At 42.5% G+C, this 22695-nt stretch overlaps 1 protein-coding gene across 6 annotated transcripts in view; it reads right to left on the bottom strand.

Moving 5' to 3' along the window:
• The window catches only part of SLC11A2 (solute carrier family 11 member 2), a 92529-nt gene that overhangs the window by 44826 nt on the left and 25008 nt on the right, over positions 1 to 22695 (bottom strand). For 5 of the 6 annotated variants that reach the window (XM_061614973.1, XM_061614975.1, XM_061614972.1 and 2 more), the window contains exons 3-6: positions 10022 to 10146; positions 7036 to 7161; positions 5590 to 5709; positions 1940 to 2046 (exon numbers count right to left, since the gene is read on the bottom strand). In XM_061614973.1, coding sequence (XP_061470957.1) covers positions 1940 to 2046; positions 5590 to 5709; positions 7036 to 7161; positions 10022 to 10146 — 478 coding nt within the window. Of the gene's footprint in view, positions 1 to 1939; positions 2047 to 5589; positions 5710 to 7035; positions 7162 to 10021; positions 10147 to 15369; positions 15494 to 22695 lie in introns of all 6 variants that reach the window. The other variant, XM_061614977.1, reaches the window with a different exon arrangement.

Genomic DNA, 22695 nt, shown 5'->3' with positions numbered 1-22695 from the left:
GTTTAATATGAAACTCATAATGGCTCCATAACAGACATTATTGTGTAAATATACTTCTTATGTACCCTGCTGGATTATGCAGAACTATGTTTTCCAGCCAACCAGGGCTCTGTTTGATGATGCAAATCCCTGCCTAGGGAAATGAATTCAGTTGCCTGGGGATTCCTGGCCTTGCTGCGCAATTCTGTTGCATAGGGAGGCTTGCCAGACTACAGCTTTGCTCCGTTACTGTTGGAAAATAAAGACTTGTTTGTTTTTCCAAAAGCTTCGCCAAAAAACTGAGCAGACTTCATTTTTAACGGCCCATATCTGCAGTGTATATATTTACTAAATGTGTAAAATAAAACTAGAAGGCCAAGGCAGTGGTGAAGGGGGAGGACAAGGGTTTACAGCAGGGATGAGGAACCTGCAGCTCTCCTGATGTTGTTGGATTCTATCTATCTATCTATCTATTTATCTTGCATTTAGCCAAAGGCCATTGCAAATACAACATACATCACAAATACCACAAATACAACAAATACCACAAAATGCGATAAAATAAAATAAAGTCAGCCACCATAAGACCCATGTTGAGCCTGGTGAGTAGAAATCAAACATTTTAAAATTTCAGGGTTTCTGATTTTGAATATAAATCACACGTAACTTTTTAGCTGCCAAGGCAAAGTGGGCTACGGCAATAGTCACGTGTTTAAAGTTATCATTTAGAAGCTCTACTACTAGCTCCTTAGGGCATTTAACTAAAGGAGAATGGATGAATTGGGCCAAAAATTTCTGTCTGGGGTTGGCGTACTGTGGGCAATATAACAGGTAATGGATAATGTCCTCCACAATATTACACCCAAAAATACATTTCTGTTCCTCGATATGGATTCCCTTATACCTCCCTTCCAGGCAGGCCGAGGGCATTAATTGGTACCTAAGTTCCAGGAAAGCTTTACGAAGAGAGGGATGGGTGAGTATCTCAAAATACGATGATCTAGCATGATTGAGTTTGAGTTCCAAATAGAGAAGGGGGCTATTAAAATGTCTACCCGGTCTTTCCTCACTGCATGATTGAATACCCAATTCCTAAGGGCTTGGGGGCTAAGGTTCACCTGTGGGGAGGTTATATTGCTCCAGCAGTGCCTGGTTGGTATGGGCCCACCCCCCCTTCGACAGCTGTTCGGACCAGCAAAGTTTGGTGAGGGAATTGTCGTCCATTTGATATATTCTCCTCCAATATCTGAGGTGGGCTAGGTCTATTCTGGCCACAAGGGAGGGATTCTAGTTCCTATCAGACCCAGCCAGGATAGCCAATGGTCAGGGCTGATGGGAGGTACCGTTGCAGGTTCCCCACACCTGGAATACAGGAGCAACTTTATGGAATAAACGTCTTGGTTTTGAAAAATATCTAAAGATTATTGGCAGAGCTTCCTCCCTGCAGCAATCAGTGAGCTGAATTATACATGTTTAGTAGAAATGTCACGTAGACATGGCTGTCCTAGGGCTGAATCACTTCAAGAATGCATGTGTGGAATCCTATGCTTGAATGTTCTCCAAGGTCCAAGAACAAGATGACACACTCCAGAGCATGTGCACATACCTGAATATGGAAAATCAGCAAGTCAGGATGAATGGTTGTAGCCTGGGTTTCTCTCTGATGGAACTAGATTTCCACATGCAGGGGGTTTCTTTCTCTCGTTCTAGGAGGTGCATCCAAATATGTGAACTTCCCATTTGCATTCTGAAGTTTTCACAGTTCTGGGAGGGCTATATCACAATGATATTTCTTAACATATGGCCCAGCCCTCAGAAGTGCCAGTTTATGCACAGGAGCAAGGTGTTACTAGAAAGCAACTTATTTTCTTGTTGTCAATACAAGCTGGTGACAATATTCCGGAAATGCTAAGATGATGCTTAAGCCACAACCTACCCAGAAGACAAAAAGGCAACTTACATCCCAGCAGACAAGAGATGAATGGCAATTGCTGAGCCAATGACTTCTTGCATATCTGAGCCAATGATGGCCAGCTCTACCATCAGCCACAAGATAATCCGAGGGACCTAAGGCACAAGCATGGTGTCAAATAGGATTTTGTTTAATACACAAAAACAGAATCACTAATCTAGAAGCTAACAGACAATGGGGGAGAGTGTGGATCCAAGCATGAACACACACAATCAGCATTCAGAACATTCTATACTTAAAACAGCAACTTGCATTACATGCAAAAGTTTTATGATTTTGTTAAAATGAACAATTTTCTTACTGCAAGATATTCTAATGGCACACAAACAACAGTATTTCCTTAACAGAGTAGCAATATAGTAGCATTAGAGCAAAGAATAACTTTCTTCCTCACTGAACTTTATCCCTTTCTTCCCCAAACACACTGCTTTTTCTCCATCAATCTCAACGGGTCCCAGGGGATGGTCTGAGGGTGCATGAGGCTGTCACCTTGCTGAAACTAAGAAGGCCTGGATCTGGTCAGTGCCTGGATGGGAGACTGCCTGGAAATCACATGCATGCCACCTCAGATCCCAAAATGGAAGGAAGGTGGGACATAAATTTACTAAATAAAAATTTCCCCCTTTCCAATTTATCAAATTACCTTAAGTAACAGAGGTGCAAGACAGAAAGCTTCGTCCACAGTTACCTGACAGACTGGAAAAGGATACCATCCGTGTCTCCATTTCCCTTCTGCATAGCAACACCAGACCAGCACAATGTTTTCTACACATGCTACTAAAGGACACAGGAGCAGCGACACATATTTATTCACATTGTAGGGGTAATATTAGGCCCCAACATTATCAAGCTGTAAAACTGTTACGGTTCTAAATAGCTCTCTCCCTCCTCCAATCAGCAGCTCCCCAGTAGAGGCAACAAAGGCCAACAGCAGCACAGCCTGCATTCAGTGCCAAACATAAACAGCACACTCTTAGGCTCCTAATTGTTCCTTTGCAGCCACTGCTTTACCTATCCTGTGCTTGATGTCAGATGACATCAGGTGAGTGAGGCATGCCCTGCCAAAAACAGCCTTGTGGTCCAAACTAATTAAGCCCACGGGCCAGAGGGAGGGATGGGATTTGTTGGCCAGTCCCACTTCAAAAGCATTCCGTCGACCTAATAGGCAGTATCAATTCAAGTTCGTTCTTTGTCCGCTATCCACTGCTTTTACCAGTCCGATTTTTTCCTCCCCCAAAATACTGATATTAATGTCAATATTTTCTTTCAAAATATCAATAAATGAAAGAAATATCAAAATTTGGGAAGAAAATATTGATAAAGGAAAGTGGCTTTGTCGCCTCCTCATCCGCTGTGACTAAGCCTGGTTAGTTTGCAAGTTAGTAGAGAGTATCTGTTTTCCTTTTGGAAAGGAGAAAAGCAGCTTTCAGTGCCCTCCACCCCCTCCTTGGCAAGGCCCGAGTCCTTAACATGGATGACACTTGGCTTGCTCCTTCTGCTTGGAGCTTGGATTATTGGGGGGGGAGTGGCAGAGAGAAAGAGAGACAGAAACCTGTACTGCTGTGCTGTGAGTAAAATCAATAAAAGAACAATGTATCAAGGGAATCTTTGAGGGAGGAAAGTTCAGTGTAGGGGAAAGCGCGATCAGCTGTAGGGTGGGGAGTTCCCGCGCTACAGCTGAGTAGGGCCCCACTTTCTGGTGGTTTTCACTTTTCAGTGGGGGCCCAGAACGGAACCTGCTGCATGAGTGTAGCCCTATTGTATTAGGCTCTAATTCCAGTTGATGAAACCAGATAAAGTGACAGAAGCAGATTTAAGCGGGCGGGGGGGGGGGGAAGCCAGTTGCCACAGGCATTGAGTCATAAAAAGAAGAGTCGCTGCTGTCTATTTTTAAAAATCAAACACTTTTGATGAGGGATTCAGTATCTGCTGACCAGCAACTGCCTACATGGATTATGCCATCTGGAATCTGGCAAATCACGAACCAACAGACACCAACAAGATTTGTTAAGCCAACTTTTAGCTGAAAGGGAAACATGAAGCAGGAACAAAATCAGCTTGAAGACACACCCTTTTAAGTAAAATATTCTCCACTTGAGAGCCTCTGTTCAAGGCGTTTTCTGAAGAAAGCCTTTGCCCTTTAGCAGGAAGCCATGAACAACTGTGAATGGAAATGCTTTACCCCAGCATTTTAGCTTGCAAAAGTAATTTCAGGCTCTTCTTTGCATTATCTTCCTATGCTGCTACCAAGGGGAAAAACATGAGAAGCCCACATTTGTAGCTTCTCCTCATACTGGGAGTATCGGCCCTCCCAGAAATTGGCCTCTCCAATGTGGCTCAGGGGGTCTGACGTGACCTTCACAGTGCAGGAAGAAGCTGTGCTAGAGCTGTTTCCACACTATCCTAGAGTCCCAACAAATCTTAGAACACAGCTCCTCCCTTGTTCAGTTAAAGAAAAATAGTGACTTGGAGCTAGCCTACCTTGATCCGGGACTCAACTTGAAACTAAACTTCCCACTTACTAAGAATGTTTTAACACAACCCCAGGAGAGAGGAAGACAGCAGCAGATGTGCCAAGGAGGACATTTATTCCAAAGACAGTTATAAACACACACGACCACCCAGAGACATTTCCCCCCAGTATCAGGATTAGTTAATGCTGCTGGAAAAAAAGATTGTTTCATAGCAGAGATCCATATCCCTAGGCGACTGCGTCTTGCCAAAACAAGCCCAGAAAGAATTCCATAGTGAACAAAATATTCTTATGCGCTTCTTTAAATCCAACCTTTTACCAGACTGGTTTCTTCAAAGACCAGTAATTAAAGTGATTGCAGAGATACAACGTCAAGCAAATGCTGCATGAGCGTAACAGAAGAGAGGGGGAAGGAAGGGGCTAGGTTGGAAGCCTGTCTGGAAATCACAGACCCTGCTCCGTAATTCCAGATGTGTGCAATTACTCAGGGGTGACAGAAGTGCTCTCGGCACATGTTCAGAGGACATTCAAGCATTCACTCAAAAAAAAAAAAAAGCAACAGGTGCTGGTTCCAAATAAGAGCTGTACAGGAGAGTCTGCACAATCAACAAACTCTCTTCCAGATGGTGGTGGTGGGAGTGATGATATTACACAACCAAAGTGCGCACTTAAGATTCATCCAACTCAGGTTCCCCTGGCTGTGAAGCCAGTGCTTTCTTTATCTACGGAAGAACTGCAACAGCCACAAAATCTGGGGACTGGTGTATTCCTCCAACTTCACTTCAAGGCCTCATTAATTCCAGTGCATGTTGCTCTTTGGCACAACCCACCTGCCTTTCTGGATCTGCTTCTGCCACCTGCAGTTCCCTTACACTGAAGTGCCTCTTTGGCTACTGGCTCTGGCACAGACTTTGTGGACTGCCTGGCACCTTAGCGAGTCTCTCTGAACTTACCTCATCTCCTGGCCCCAACCTCCTGGCCTATTGAATCTTCTTTCCGCTCATCTCCTAATTACCAGTTATCACCTGTATCCTGATCCTGTGTGGGGAGTTTATCACGCTGGGAAATCTGATCCCACAACAAGGCACATCCCTCTGCTCACAACAAGCATTTAAAGCTCAAGACAAGTTTCCAAATGAATAGCTGTACCGCTCAAGTCACCCACCTTGGGATATTGCCGGTGGCATACTTCCGCCAGATGAAGTCCTGTAACTACCCCTAGCCTTGCTGCCAGGCGCTGCAAGAGCAGGCCGATGACAGTGGCTAGCAAAAGAACCCAGAGCAGCTGAAAGACACAAAAGGGTAGCAAGGTCAAAAGCAGCCAAGATATGAGAACTCTGGGAGCCAGCCAGCAAGCCTAAAGGGCATCTGCATTTCTAGTGGAATTCAGTCCAGCTCCAGGTTAAAGTCTCTCTCACAACCAGAAAGAGAATACAGCTGTCCAATGCACGTGTTTAATCAAGAATTGACTGCTGAAGCAGAATATTCCAGATACATCCAGGCTACGTAAAACATCGACTGGCATGCCTCCATCCAAGAACTCTGGGAACTGTAGAGAAGTTTCCAATAGAGATCCTTACCCACCTATTCAGAAGAACTACAAGTCCCAAGTGCCCTGGTGGGCAGCAGTGGCAGGACTGTTGGTTTAAGCCTGCACAACAAACTCGTCTTCAGATACAATATAAGACTAGATTTCAACTGAGTTCCTTTATGAACAAGGGAACTTGCATATACCTTATCTGGTAATGTAAGCAATCAAGCGTAAGCCTATTTTACTTGGGAGGAAAAGTAGTAAAGCAAACACGCTAGAGATGGTTTTTGTTTTCTGCCCAAGCAATTCAGTGGTCTCCCTATTTCACATTCAAAAGTGAATATGCTTTAAGGTTTAAGATTATTCAGAACAGCTGGCTTCATCACCTACTGGGGAGCCAATGGTAACCAATGTGGTGTAAAGGTTAGGGTGTTGGACTATAACCTGGGAAACCAAGGTTCAAATCCCTACTCAGCCATGAAACTCACAGGGTGACCTTGGGCTAGTCACTGTCTCTTACCCTAACCTACCTCACAAGGTTGTTGTGAGGATAAAATGGGGTGGGAAGGACCATGTACGCCACCTTGAGCTCCTTGGAGGAAAGGTGGGATATAAACGTTAGAAATAATTAAATATAGTATCAGTAGATCTTCTGGATACCATTGTGACAGAGAAATAAACAAGGCAACAGTGGCAGCAATCAAACCCCTGATTTAAAGGGCTGAATGAGATGCAGTTTCTCCTATCTCTTGGCCTATATATGGTAAGGGGGAAACACCAACATCTGGGTGAGTTGGGAAGAAAGAGCACTCTTGTCAGATCGGGCTGGTCCCATGGCAATTAATTCTCAGTGTTTCTCAGATGGGAAATATGACAACAGAGAAATGTCAGGAAGACTCTAAAAGTCCAGGCAAGTTGCCACAACTAAGTTTGTGGAGTCCCATCATCAAACATGTTAAAATACAGTTTATGGTAAGCATTTGCTGGCTAGAATTAATCCTGTTTTGTGCATGGCTCTCAAACTGTATGGAAAGGGCTTTAGATTCTCAGGATCAAAGATTTCATCGAGAGGCTACTTACCTTAAAGCCTGCAATAGCACCAGATTGCAGATCCGACTCTATGTTGCCTGGATCCAGGTAGGCAATACTCATGAGAAAACCTGGCCCAGTGAAAGCCCAGAGTTTTCGAAAACTGAACCATGGATGCTTTAAAAAACAAGGTTTAAGAGACAGATTAAATCTCTGTTTTTCACAGAAGGGACAGAGTGTTTTGCATGACAATTAATGTGAAGGATTAATTCACACAGAAAGCTGCTATATTGTTGCTCTTTTCAGCTGACAGTTTCATTCCAAGAGCCACAAGGAGAAAGGAGCAAGCCCACCCAAGAGTACTGCATTACACAAAGTATACAATACATATGGCACAGTGATGTCAGATTAGTTTATCTTAACAATAACTTGATTAGAGTCTTTCAAACTCCCTGGGAAACCACAAGGTGCCTTAAAAGTTTAACAGGAGCTGCTGAAGAGGAAGAACGGTGATGGCAGGCAAGCTCCTCTGAAAGATAGCTTGCCCCCAAACTACCAACTTCACATTGCAAGGAAACGTTAGGATCAGTCTATGAATAAACTGACGTGGGGTGACCATAAAGCCCAATAAGCCCAGCCAGTAGCCTGCATGCATTGTGTGTACCCTAGGATATGGGTGGGAAGAAGCTAGACTGGGATTCTCAGACAGATCACTGGGCAATTTCCAGCAGCTCAACAAGGCTTGCCAACTCCCAAATGTCTAACAGCAGCAACAAGTAAAAAGCTCCCCACAACCCCCTACTCCTTACCCAATTAGGCTACTAAGAGTGAATGCCTGGGGGAAAACCAGAAGCAGATTTCCGCATGAAAGGATTTGTGGACTTGCTTCTGGTAGCAATCACAAATTCCACAGCTGAGCATGTAGTCAGAGGCACCCTGTTCCTTAATTGCTAGTGTATATCTGCTTGCCTGAGACACTATTTTGCGTCTGGCTCTGGGTTCTACTAAAAAAGAGATCCCATAAGCCCGAAGTCTGCCTAACCCTGCCTTGGAACATACCTTAGAATCCAATGCAGTGTGCAGAGGTTCCATGGCAGATGCCACAGGGCATCATCAGCCAATAAGTTGATGGGGGAAAAGCATCCATAGAAGGTAGAAAGTTTGAAAAATCACAGTTCTGAATCTCTAAATCTGTGGTGCCAAATCTGTGGCCCTCTAGACACTGTTGAACTACAACTCCCATCAGTCTCAGCCAGTATGGCTAATAGTCAAGGATGACGGGTGTTGCAGTCCAGCAGCCTCTGGAGGGCCACAGCTTCCCAGCCCTGATCTAAATAAAAGGTAGCTTGTCTGCTTACATTTGTCTGCTAGAAGTGTAACCCTGTCTCACTATCTCATCTGACGAAACAATAAATATTAGACAGGCACCATCTCTGTTATCTTTCCTCTTTCAACAAGTCTTTTAAATTGAGACCTTGTCCCAATCTGCATCTGTGTTGGAACTGCTTTTTAATATGTTCTTAAACTTTCTTTTTAAAAATGTTTTTAATCTTAGAAGATGTTTTGATAGCTTTTTTAAAGTAACGTTTTTGAAGATGTTTTGTTTTAATGTTTTTTAAAGTTTGTTTTTATGACGTTTTAATGTTTTTAGTGGTTTTGTTTGCCGCCCTGGGCTCCTGCTGGGAGGAAGGGCGGGTTATAAACCAAACAACAACAGCAGCAGCAATTCTAATCTTTCTCTAAAAAAAAAAACCTTAAGGTTGAACTCTAGCTAGATGCTTGATCAGACCAAATGAACACTCCATGTTTTTGTTCTCCCAGTAGAAACAAAACAAAAACAAATTCTACTTACTGTAATTGGGGGGGGGGGAAGGGAACCGACATCATTTGGAAAAATGTTTTGTTCTGTAGATTCTTAGTGCAAAATAGGTAACTTCAGAGTCAAAAACAAAGAGAATCCTCAGCTCAGAGAAATGTTCTAGTTTTGGATAACATTTCTCCTTGTCACAGACTCTTATTCTGAATTCCAGTGTCCAACCCTTTGGTTATAAGGTCTTTGCGATCATTAGCTGAACATGTAATCCACAGGCAGCTAACTATGTCTGTTCTGATGTCCTTTTAAAACAAACAGTGACTCCTCTGGTCATTTCAAAAGTTAAAGTCAGTAGCTGCTAGCCACAGAGAACTATTGTTTCTCTCCATTCGACCATTACCACAGCTAGGCTAGCAAGGTAAATTACTGTTCCCCCACCCCCACCCTGGGAAGTAATAGGATAGGTGTGGAGAACCTTTGGCCCTCCAGATGCTGCTGAACTACTACTCCCACTGTCCCTGTCCATTGGCCATGATTGCAGAGGCTGATGGGAGTTATAGTTCAGCAACCTCTGGAAGACCAAAGGTTCCCCACCCCATAATAGCAGAGAGACTAATCTCGCACTGAAAACACCTCCAAATTGTATTATATATCAAACATATACTCCAGAAATTTCTGGAGTTTCCAGAATGATAGCAAAAGCACGATTCCTTTTCAAGTTCAACACTGGAGACGTTCTTCATCCTTATAGCCGCAGCAGTTTACTTTGAGCGTGTAAGAATTACCTTCCCCCCAAACCATCCATCTCTGTGTTTCTGCATGGGTTTAATAATGCTTTTAATTTGAAGGAAGGAAGCCCAGAGGAGTGTCTCATGCAGAGATGCAATGGGCAGCCTCATAGAAGAATGGGTTAATTCTGTTTTTTGTATGCCTGCATCAGGAACAATCGGAGGATCCAACGATACCTTATACAGAATTACAGCCCACCACAGCAGACGCTGATTGGGAGGAAGCATGGTCAAAATAGCCAATAATTCAGGGATACAGTGAGCAATTTTCTTCTTGAGTTGTTATTTTGGGCTCCTGGGCGTGTTTATTTCCCCTTATTAGCCATTAATCCGTGGCAAAGTAGTAGTGTTCCAATGAAGCATTTGGGAATTGCTGACCTCAAGTCACCTCCATTCGTGCTGAACTAGAGGTGGCACTGTGGCCAACTGCACTAACCTTTTCATCTTCGGGTATAGGTATTTTCTGATCAAAGTAGGTGGTAAATTCATCAGTAGAGTCAGAAAGCTGTGGTGGTACTGTGCTGTTGTAAATGGTGCTAACGCCGTCCCCAGAGGAATCTTCTGCAAAATGACAACATATTTTTTTATAAGCAGAGTGGCGTTTAAGGAGGAAGATTCAATGGGTAGGAAAAGCACATTGTGCTCCCAAAACAAGTAAATAAATGAAAATGTCGACCTTTGGTGTCGTTCAACTACAACTTCCAAGGTTGATGGGAATTGTAGTCCAGCAACATGTGGAGACCATCACATTGGCTACCTTGGCTTTATACTATAAAGTTTACACTGTGGCACTCACTCTAGTGTAGCAGACGGGAGGTCAAAGCATTATACTGCAAGACCTTGGATTCAATCCCAGCAGAGGCCTGGCCTTACCGGATTTCTCACCCCCTACATCCCATCTGTAACGGCAAAAAATGACCACCCAGAATGACTGTGGTCACAAATGAAGTAAATATGGTAGAGTGCTTTGTATATTAAGAATGCAATATATGTGATTTATTATAATTGCGTTATCTTTGTTATCACAGGCTCTTTTTAAAAAAGCACTGATACAATTCTATGCCCACTTACCTGACAGTAAGCTCCACTGAATTCAGTGTGACTTATTTCTGAGTAGACATGTTTATGATCTCACTATCAGTCAGGTTACATAGAATTTTAGGAACTACATGTGGTCAGCTAGCCCTCAACAATGAAACCATTATTAACTATTCTTAAATCCATCCACATTTTGAATGCATTTGTTTGAGTGTGTCGGTGCATTCCGATGTACCATTTACATGAAGACGTTTATTCTTTCAAAGGAGTATATCAGACTTGTAAGGGTGCTTCCACAAGAGACAGAAAAGCTGACATTTGGTACAAACTCTCTAAAACCCCGACTGCAGGAAAGAAGTCTGAAAACGGGTTCTAAAAGAAGTGTTTCCCTCAAAACTCAAGATGTGAAGCCTCCCTCATAATAGTGGCTGGTCAGTACTGAAGAAGAAAGCCAGCTAAGCCCCACACTCTACAGAACAGAGGGATGCAAGAGAACACCCTTCACAAAGTTCAACAATCCCCTCCCACCGCAATGGTGAAGGGAAGGCAGGGGGGATGAGGAAGATAAGAGAGCAAATTTATAGCATTGGTTGGGAATCTGTATACAACAAATATAAATAATAACAAAATATAAATAACAACAGAAAGATGCCCCCCAAATAATGGCTCTTCCAATCCAGATGCTGCCATCTGAAAGCATGGTTCTGCAGCCAGGGCTGTGGAGTCGGTATGCTAAACCTTCAACTCAGACTCCTCTATTTTTCTACTGTCTGACTCCGACTCCACCCAAAATTGCTTCCAGCTCCACAGCCCTGGAAAGGGCTGTAAATGTCTTTTTAAATTGGAAGCTCTCATAGGAGCATTTTTATCGCTGCCTGAATATGCACTGATCTTGGCATCACAGCATTTGTCTTCATCTGGGTCCTGTGTCATACACTGACACACAAAATGTTTTCCATCTTGAGTTATGGTGAAATGCTCAACTACAGCTGACTTCATGGGAAGCTTCTTTGACATTTTGAATTTATATTTTAAAAAATCTGTCAATCAAAATTTATTTTGAAGCCGGAGACGGTACACCCCAAATTGCTCCCAACTCCATGACTCTCTCCACAGCCCTGGTTGCAAGAACACCTGCACTTGGCTGACTTTCCATTCTCCTAAAGATAAGAGGATCAGGATCAGGCCCTGAACCCCAATCCCTGGGGCTGATGGGAGTTGTAGTTTAAAAAAGTAACTTTTCCAAGCTCTGGATTCACGTGGTGGTGATGAAATGCCTTGTGCTACCATTTTACTACAGTAAATTTGTTATTACTAGTTAATATACATTTGCCATTTATGAAGGAATCGGGAGTCGGACAGTAGAAAAATAGAGGAGTCGGAGTTGGAGTCGAAGGTCTGGCATACTGACTCCACAGCCCTGCTTGTGAGCTTCCCAAAGGTATCTGGATGGTCACTGTCTGAAACAGGATGTTGGATTAGATGGACCTTTGGTTCAGTCCATCAGGGCTGCTTTTCCTGTTACTGCATCTTTCAGCTTCATTCCTCCCACAACCTGGCCAATTAAGATAAAATGTGGTAGATACACTGGATTCAGGTACAGAGCACAGCTTGTTTTTATCCATGGGAAAGTCACTGACTCAACTGACTCTCCCATCCCTGTGCAAAAAAATGCATCAGACAGTGTTGCACAGACAAAGATCCACAAGAGTTTCCCTAAGAACAGTCCCTACTCCTCATAAAACGGAAAAGTTCTAAGATCTTGAAAAGAGTTTTACAGCAAGACCTAAAGCTTCAGTCTACATTGTCCCCGGCCCCCAAACACAGAGCTGACTCCAGTGCTCCAATTGTACTCACTCTTGTACTCTAGCCTGTATTCTCCACGTGGCATTTTGCATCTGCTTCCAGGGACCACAAAAGCCAGAGCCCCACTTACACACCAGCCTCCTTGGATGGGCAGAAGTGAATGATTTATAGTTGAGAAACAGGAGCACAGTTTTCTATTGCAATGACGAAGCTGGTTTCTCCTCCTACAGTTCCACCTTCCCTGCCTCCCAAACTGAGAGGAGATGCCACTTGGCAGATCTGTTTATATGGGGTGGCTTTAAAGCAACAGCCACGTTGTGCAACGAAAACCACCACTGCAGGAAGAATTCCACCCCCAGAAGAGCTGAACTCACCTTACCCAGCTAGTTAAACAAAGATGGGAAAGTGTAAGGAACAGTATGTGGCACACAGGAACAACCTGTTGTTAACTTCTCTGAAGTTGCGTTCTGAAAAATTGGCTGCTTGACAAAAAGAGTAAGCTATTGCACGGCTTTGGCAGTAAGCAAGAATCTGGAGTGTCCTTTGTTAGAAGGCGTGTAGGCTGCAAGAAGGTGTGTAGGCTGCACAGCAAATATAGGTCAGCAAGGAAAAATATGCTATCCTAGGGGAAGGGCCATAGCTCAGTGGTAGAGCATCTGCCTTGCATGCAAAAGGTTCCAGGTTCATTCCCCAGCATCTCCAGGGCTTGGAGACACCTCTGCCTGAAATCTTGGAGAGCCGCTGCCATTTAGTGTAGACAATACTTAACTAGATGGATCAATGGGACCTTTGGGTGAAGGGAAGTTAAACCATCATCATCATAGATTACGGGGATTTTTCCAGACCTGGTCTTACCTCAGAGTCCAGTGTAGAAGATTTAAGCAGCAATCCGGAATCTCCTCCTGCCAACCCAGAAGCATCCAAAATACCTCTTGTTGGGCCATTTGTGTTGGCAACTGTAGCAAGCCACCAACACAGCTTTGCCCATACAAGAATACTCCAATCATTTTGGATCTCATCCATTTTCCTTTGAGGTCAAAGCAGCCACCCTTGAATCCTGCATCATCCACACCACACCTCTCAACTTCTATTCTCCCTCATCACTACCCCTTTATAACACACTTTACATAATTACACCCACATGTTTGCCTCCTGATAACAATGGGATTACAGGAGACCCTACAATCTCTTGCTCAGGTAGAAGGAAAGGCTGGAAGAATGTGCTGACTCGCCAGAAAAGAGGTGACAACTCTTAGGACACGAAGGCAGCATATAGTTTTGACTCAATCAGTGCACAGCATTGCCACCTTTTTCCTGCTGGGAGCACTCCTGCTTCTGGCAGCTACAGTATATGAGAGGTAAATGTTCAACTGGTGTAGCTTCCCAGAATAACAGTTGCAGTGATGCAAAAACTGCACCCCTTGAATGGTGGGTAACTAGGCCAGGCATGGGGAATCTGTGGCCCTCCAGATGTTGTTGGACTCCAGCTCCCATCTGCCCTAGCCAGAATGGTCAATGGTGAGGGCCGAAGGGAGTTGTGGGCCAACATCATCTCATGGGCCACAGGTTCCCTACCCCAGCTCTAAGCAGTAAGATACTCAAAATAGTGCAATGCCTTCCCTGTCCTCCCTTTCCCTCCCAAGGTTCTGACTGATCAGGTTTTTCACAGAATTTGGATGCAATTAATAAGGACTTTAATAGTAAAGAAGATAAAGGTGGTGTGGGATGTTGGGGCAATGGAGAATCAAAGGAGAACTAAAGGAAATACATGCCCACGCTCTGGGCAATAGAAGTTCCTACTAAATTGAGAGTCTTCAGAAGCTTCATGTTTTAAGCTTTTATCTGTAACTGGAAACTCTGAAAATCCAAGACTCAAGATGGCAACAAATTAAAATTGCCCAAGATTTAAGAAAAATGTATTTTCTATTATTATAATCAGCACAACTTTTGTAAAATTAATAAAAGGAGAAAGGTGCAATATCAATAAAAACACTGGCAGATAGAGAAGACCATTAGACAAGCTATGTTTTATGAATCATGCCACCAGCAGACTCTATGCATGTAAATGAGTTAAGAATGAATTAACTGTAATGCAGAAGACTGCAAAATGCATAAAGAATAAAGAAGTATGAAGTATCTTGAGATAAATGACCTGGCCAGGTCAACAGGCAAGATTGAGATTTTGCTTTGTTTTGGTGAGAGCAGAAATCACACACACTAAGATTTTGAACCTCAGGTTTCATTGTTTAACCAAATATTTAGTCAATTTAAAAAAAAACACCCCACACCCCTAGAAAATATTAATGCCATCACATCAAAATCTAAAGTTATCCAAGTGACATAGTATTTTTCAAATTTGTATTGTAGTTGCCTGTTCCCAGCATCACAGAGTCAGAAGATAACTCGAAAGGTCATTCAGTCTAACCTGCTGGCAATGCACAAAATCGCCTGCATTGTCAGGATTAGATGACTTTTTGAGTTATCATCCAGCTCTATGATGGTATGGGCAGCTTAGCAACCACCACATAAATATAAAATCTTTAAAAATACTATTTGATGACTGCGCAAGATGAAATTGGATCAAATATATTAACAAAGCAAATCAGGAACAGCCAATGCAGTGTCCTCCAGATGTTGTAGACTCCAACTCCCACTAGCTCTAGCTAGCATGGCCAATAGTCAGGGATTAAGGGAGCTGAAAATATAGCAACATCTGGAGCATTCAACGTTTCTGTAACTCTCCAAGGTATGGGTAGATTTAAAGCAACATAAGAGGAAGAAAGTAGAGAGCCTTTCAATGAAATCCACAGGCTTCATGCAGACTTCCCAAATGCAGCCAAATCATTTCCACCTATATCCTCCTAAAACCAGCTGATTGTCATCCAGAAAGATAACAGGACCATCCCCTTTGAGTCCTGTAAAATGCAAGCAGTGACTCACCTGATCTGATCATTATTCAGCTAATGATCCACTTCTTGTTTTAGTCTGGCATTATCCAGAACATGCAGTTCAAAGAAGAGAAAAAACTGCATAAAACCAACTGCACGATTTCATAATGGTCCACCTAACAAGGAATTTGAAAACTTATTGAGGGTTTTCCAAGTTGGCCTGTTTCAGATAGTTGTGAGAGCACATTTCCTGTAACTGGCATTTAGTCATCATTTATACAATAGTTTTAAGAAGGCAAGGAAGAGAAAAGGAGGATTATCCATGCAGTACTCAACTTTCTCTGTGTCAGGGAAGGGGAACTTGTGGCCTTCCAGATGTTGAACTACAATTCCCATCATCCCTAACCATTGACCATGCTTGCTGGGGCTGATGGGAGGCAGAGTCCAACAACCTCTCCATACCTGCCTTTTGTATAGACAGTTACATTAGATCCCTGAAATTCTGTTCAGAAAATTGACTCTTTCTGAGCCATTAGACTAGGATTCACTTATTCTACCAGAGGTTGAAAGTAACTGGTTAACTGAAACTTTGGACAGTCACTGCCAGTCAGTGTAGCAGAGTCTTTGAAAAACACTGTAACAGACAATACTGAACTAGATGGACCAGTCATCTGAATCTGAAAAGGCGGTATCTTATGTTCCTATTAAACTGATCTTTTAAGATTAGTCAAAAAGATCTCAGGTCTATATCTACTAAGGAAAGAGGCTAAGAGTGCTAAATTACATCCTCATCTTGTGAAAAAGAGGTTCAGTAGAATTATTTCCCTCTCAGAGGGATAGGGGCAACAGAGCGCTTTGGAAAAGACTGTTTAGAATGATTTCAGTATCACAGATAACAGGGGCTTTTAAAGCTAAAACTGGTGTTAGTTGCAAGGAGGATTCTATATTTACAAAAGATAAAATTATCTCAGAGGTTCATCTTGTTTGACCTTTCCTAACACAACTGAAATTCACAAAGAGAAACCAACTTTTAGAAAACCTTGAGAAGATAGAGAAGCCTATGGCCTATATAGCAATGTTTTCTAGCTGTAGGGGCCCGTAGGCACAATTCAAGACAAACTGAAAAGTGTTTATTACAATGACTGGGAGGTGGTGATAACCCGTGCGTACAGCCCATAAAAAGTATCTCGTGGAACACTGCTGGGCGGTTTAACAAGTTGACAGATAAAGGATTTTCTGGAATCTCTCTCCCAGTTCCACATAGTTTGCTTACAGTCAGCTATAGAGTCTTACTTTCATTTCTTACCCAGTCCTAAGAGGAGGGTTGGAGGGAACTGGAACCTTCCAGATCACAGATGGACTACAGCTTCAATAATCTCTGGTCATGCTTCCTGGGGCTGATGGGAATTGAGAGTCCAACATCTAGGGCAGTGATTCCCAAACATTTCCCCCCATGGATCCCACTGAAAAGTACTAAAGGTCTTGGGGGACCACTTAATTATTTTTCTGCCTGTTGTAGCAACTGTGCTAGATACTGCATGATTTTTTATTTTATTTTTACAGACATGCCATGGACCACCTGGATGAAGCTCACAGGCCACAGTTTGGGAAACCCTGATTTTCTAAACAAGAGGCAGCTGGACAGTCACGTGTCAGGCATGCTTTAAGTTATATTCCTGCATTGAGCAGGGGGTGGCGGACTCGATGGCCGTACAGACCCCTTCCAATTCTACTATTCTCTGATCTAGAAGTCCACAAGAAAGAGAAAGGCAAAGGAATAACCAGGATGCATAACCAGAGTCTTAAATATTAAGATCCAGGAGCTGGAAAGCTTTTAACCATTTCTTCTCAATGATTTTGATAGTCCAGATAAAAAGATGTTAAGGTTGCAATCCTATACCCAATTTTCTAGGAACAAGCCCCATTGAACTCAATGGAACTTACTTCAGAGTAAACATGTATGGAACTGGGCTTTAGGTTGATTTGTATAACTGCATATATGCCCCTCTCCAAAAGAAAGTTCCACGATGTCAGGCTTTGGGAAACCCTTAACATGCAGATGGCGATCTGAATATTTTTCTATCCTCCTTGAACTACTGATAGCTGACTTTAATACCAGACTATGTATAAGGGATACAGAGGTTGCAAGAAACCTAGGACTCTCCTTGGAAAAGCTTGACAGCCTTTCACTCAGGCAATCCACAGACAAGGTGATAAATTAGTCAGGTTTACTTCTACGCAATTTTTTTGTTTTTGAAAGGTCACTTCCAACACCACAATTCTTTGCGGATGGCATTAGTTGTTGGTTGGGTACTTGTAATGTGGAATAGCGGCTTCACCTGCATAGACTCCGTGTCTGTTCCAGTATTAGAGGGACCTAGATGCACCATTCTGCCACTGACAACCATCCAGCTCCAAGCAGTGGTGAAACTGGAACTAATCACATAACAGAATACCATACTAAATCCATATTGCTTAAATTACAGCAGTGATTCCCCTGCATTTTGGAGCTTGAGTGAACATGGAAAGCCCTTGATACGTATTAAACCAAAAGGGCTTTTTTGTTATTAACTGAATTATGTAGATTAGCGAGAAACCCGACCAGTTAATATCCTCAGGAAGTTGAACAAAATGGTTGAATGAATTAATGACACCAACAGCTTATGAAGAACGTAGCCTGTTTACAACAGTTACAGATAGATCTGAAATATGGCTGCAGTGGAAGAGATGCCACAAACATCTGGCATTTGTGGCAGAAACAGCAGGAGAGGCTGGGAGGAAAAATACAGGACAGGTGTTCAGATTATGTCAGAAAAGTGGGAAACACACTTTGAACCAGTCCTTAATTTGGGAGGAAATCGCAAGATCCACACTTAGGTTTCTTGAATTAACTAAGACAACCTTGTGGCCAAGGGTTACCACCTCTGAAGCAACAAACAAAGAAAACTATTCTGGAGCTTCACCATATGCAAGCACCTGGAGAATGCAGGCTCTGGCTGGAGGGTTTTAACACGTCTTCAACTATTTTAGCCAAGATACTCACTTTGGTGAAGGATACGCAAAGGCTAGGAAGTGATTGCTGTTGTATCCACATTTGAAAGAAAACAATAAATCTGAGCTCAGTAATTACCAGCCAATAAACATGTTTGCTGTTATATCAACTACATTTTCAGGGTTTTTTTTATTAAATAATAAGAATGGGCAGATTTAAATATCACCATCATTGTAAAGAGCAAGGAGGTGTCAAGAAGAGGGAAATGTACAGTGCAATGTACTGAATTATCTGGGGCTTTTGTATATTGGCTTATCAAAGTATCTATTTGATGCCTTGGCTAATTGGCCTTAGGAATTTAGGAAATGGCTTTATACCAAGTCAGACAGATGTAGGGTTGCCAGGTCTCCCGTGTCTGCCCGAAGACTCCTGATTTTTGGAGTCCTCTCTGGGTCTATCACCTTAACCTCCGGATTCCCAGCTTTCATTTAAACAAAAAAGTAAGTTTCTAGGTGGTCTGGTTCACAAGATATACACCAAAACGTCAGCTGCTGCCCCCATAACTTCTGTTAAATGAGCTCATAGCAGACTACTCTAATCCCACACTTTCAGGTTTGTAGCCAATAAGTGAAGACAAGGTTGTGATTTGTTGACCTCCAGGCAGTGCCTAGATCCCTTTGCAAGCTCAGAAAACTTGTTTTTTCCTGCTTATCTGAAAATCTCATAAAATGAGTAAGTATATAGCTTTCAGTCTTTTTCTCTCTTGTGTGCAGGAGTCAAACAAGTTTAAATTTTCCTTTACAGATTGTGTAAATAATAAACATCTTTGATAGTTATGCTTATATAAATATTTCTTCATACTATGTCTTGATAAGTATCTGATTACACACTATGGCTGTACATGATTATTTCCTCTACATTTTAAGTGTGCCCTTCTTCCTTGGAGTGGTCATGGTTCCCCTCTGTTGTTTTCATCCTGAGGAGCAGATTAGGCTGAGAGATGGTAAGTAGCCCATGGTCACCCAGTAAACTGTACAGCTCCTTTCCATTTTAAAAAAATCATTAAAATGATTTACATGCAGGAAAAGTTTATTAAGTGGATCCACACAATACATTCAAAGCACATCCAACTTGCATTTACAGCACATTACTTCCCCTAAACAGTCCTGAGTAGTTTCCCCCTCACAGTTATAGCTCCCACCACCCTTAACAAACTACAGTTCCCATGATTCTGTGGTGCGATTCATGTCCTTCAAATGTGTGTTGAACATGCTTTAAATGAATGGTGAGGATCTGCCCTAGGTATGATGCGCATTCATTAGTGAATTGAAAAGAACAATTTTAAAATATACTTTTTTAAACAGGGGAAGGGTTGTAGCTCAATGGTAGGGCATATGCTTTGCATGCAAAGGTCCAAAATTCAATTGCTGGAAAAGGCTATTGCTTGGAACCCTGGAGAGCCAATGCTAGTCCATTTCATCAGTAGCTAGATGGCACCAAATGGCCTGACTCGGTATAAGGCAGATTCCTTTATTCCTAAAAGTGGAAAGAGACCCAAGGCCACAGTGACTGCAAAATTGATTTATGTATATTATTTACAACATTTATATACCTCTTTATTGTAAAAAAAAAATCTCAAAGCAGTTTACATAAGGAATTAAAACAATAAAATTAATTTTAAAAATTTAAATGTTTTTAACACTGTTTTGTTTTAATGTATTTTAACATCTGTTTTTATGATGTTTTAAAGTGTTTTTAGTGCTTTGTTTGCCACCCTGGGCTCCTGCTGGGAGGAAGGGCGGGATACAAATTAAATAATAAATAAATGATAAATAAAATTATTGGCAAAAACAGTTAAAGACAGGTATTTAAAAACATTCAAAATAATAAAACCAACAATGAGTTAAAAACAGATAAAAAATACTATAGCTTCTACACACCTGGGTAGGCTTGCCTAAACAAAAATGTTTTTAGCAGGTGCTGAAAAGAGTACAATGAAGGTGTCTGCCTAATGTCAATAGGCAGGGAGTTCCAAAGCGTAGGTGCTGCCATACTAAAGGACTGATTTCTTACAAGAGCAGAACAAGTACTATGTGGAACACCTTGAACTTGGCCTGGTAGCAAATCAGCAACCAGTGCAGATTTCAGAGCAGAGGTATTATGTGCTGAAAGGGTCTCACTCATGTCAGTAACCATGCCACAGCATTCTGCACTAACTGCAGCCCCAGGGTCAGGTTGTGCTGCATGGAGATTTCTGTGATCTTGGCTGACTGGCTGCCAGGATTTTTTTAGTTTTTGTTTTTGGTTAGGAATCCTCACTGGTTGCGGGATGCAGAGTTTTCTATCTTACTCATAGGAATCATCTTGTGGTTGGCACGGTATTGCATTTAGCAAATCATTACTGTCTTTTCTTTTTCTGATTGTATTTCATTTACCTTTAACCTCACTTTCTTACATGCATAGAAGCAACAAAAGTGGTTCCATGTGCTCAGCTCAACCTCCTTAAACCCACTGATGATGTACCTTGTTGGTTGCATGATGGTTTGTTTCTTGCCCAATCGTGATAAAAGAGAATTCACATTCTGGGAAGTGTGGCTGTAACTGTTGTTGCTCCCAAGCTCCTGCCTGTGAAGGCAGACCAAACCATGTGTGTTTTCTCTCTGTCAATTATTACTCACTGGAATTGGGCTGACTGTCAAAGTGAGTTTACAGCAGCCCACAGAGTAGACAGAAAAGGGTGGAGAATTTTACTCATTTCTTGGACCTCTTTCTGAAGTAAAGGGTCAAATCTGTCAAGAAGTTTGGAGCAGCCATGTTAAAAGGTAGGTGCAGGGCATTCCAGGCAATGCCAACCCTGCTTGGATACGGTATCTTTGCAGAGGATTCCTAGTCAAGCCTTACCAACAGCACAATCCAAACTATATCTACTCAGAAATAAGTCCTATTGAGTTCTATGGGTCTTAGTCCCTTAGTAAGTGTGTTTAAAATCCCAGCCTTCAAGGGCTCAATCTTTACTCCTGAGTGCTCCCATTTAACATTTCCACAACACTAGGCTCTTTTCTTCCTACAATGACCTTCTGGTGACTGGCCTGGCCTGAGGGGACTTGAACCCTTTTGGCCAGAGGCTCATTGTTTGGATTAAATGTTCCCTAGCCAGGCTCCATCTTTTACCTAAGATTTATACAATAGGGCCCTGCTTTCTGGCGTTCCGCTTTCCGTCATTCCGCTGATGCAGCGGCTTTCAATCAGGGGAAATTCCGTTTTAAAGCCGATTTTGCCGCTTTGCGTCATTTTCGCGTGACGCGACCCATTAAAGTCAATGGGTTCTGCTTTACAGCGGGGGCCTGGTCCCTAACCTGCCGTATAAGCGGAGCCCTACTGTATCTTAATTTCCAATCAGAGAAATGTTTTTGTCTGAATTGTATGCTCCAAGCAACTGTGGTTGATGCTTAATGTATCATGCTTAATGACATCACTAGGGCCCACCCCATGACATCACTCAGGCCTGCCCCAGAAATCTCAGGGTTTGGGATGCTTCTGATCTGGCAACCCTAGACAGGTGTCCATCTGGCCCAGTATTGTCTGTTCCGACTGGCAGCAGCAGTCAGGCAGTGCTCTTTCCCACCACCTGCTCCGCAATCCTATTTAAACTGGAGATGTCAGGGAATGAATCTGGGACCTTCTGCATGTAAAGCATGACCTCCACCACTGAACTATGGTTCTTTCCTCTTGGCATAAATCTGGATAAATTGCAAAAAGACTTTGGATGTAGCCAATGTTTATTCTAATCAAGAAAGTTCACACAGAGACAATGATGAAGATTAAAATTAAAGCAGAGGGCCAGTTCCTCAGTTGAGAGAAGAGAGACAAGGCTGCTTTTGGATCCTTTTTTGTATTCAATTGTTGTGAAAGTGGTCTTGTTTCAAATTGCAGCCTGCATACCTCCAACACTAAGAACATTTAGGGCAGGAATGGGGAACGTGTGACCTTCTAGACCTTATTGGACTACAACTCCCCTCATCCCTCACCTGTGGTGGTTGGGGATGATGGTGGTCCACGGTGGTTGGGGATGATGGGAGGTTGAGTCTATCAACATATGGACATCTGACATATGGTGCCCATGCTATTATATGCAGACAACAAAGCACTTCAGACTACCACAGGCCAGGCAAGTGATGAGACACCAGAGGGGGGGGGGACAGTTGACCATCTCCAATAAATGCCAGAATTAACATCTAATCCAGTGGTTCTCAAACTTTTTTGGTTTGCGGCGCACTGTAAAACATATAAAAATTTTCTGGTGCACTTTGTGTACAAAATTAAAAATATATTAATATATTTTAAACTATTAATAAAAATAACTTAAACTATAGAAAACTATTACTT

This window comes from Rhineura floridana, chromosome 3 (genome assembly GCF_030035675.1).
Source record: "Rhineura floridana isolate rRhiFlo1 chromosome 3, rRhiFlo1.hap2, whole genome shotgun sequence".
Classification (NCBI taxonomy): domain Eukaryota; kingdom Metazoa; phylum Chordata; class Lepidosauria; order Squamata; family Rhineuridae; genus Rhineura; species Rhineura floridana.
This window is presented reverse-complemented; position numbering and strand designations above follow the sequence as displayed.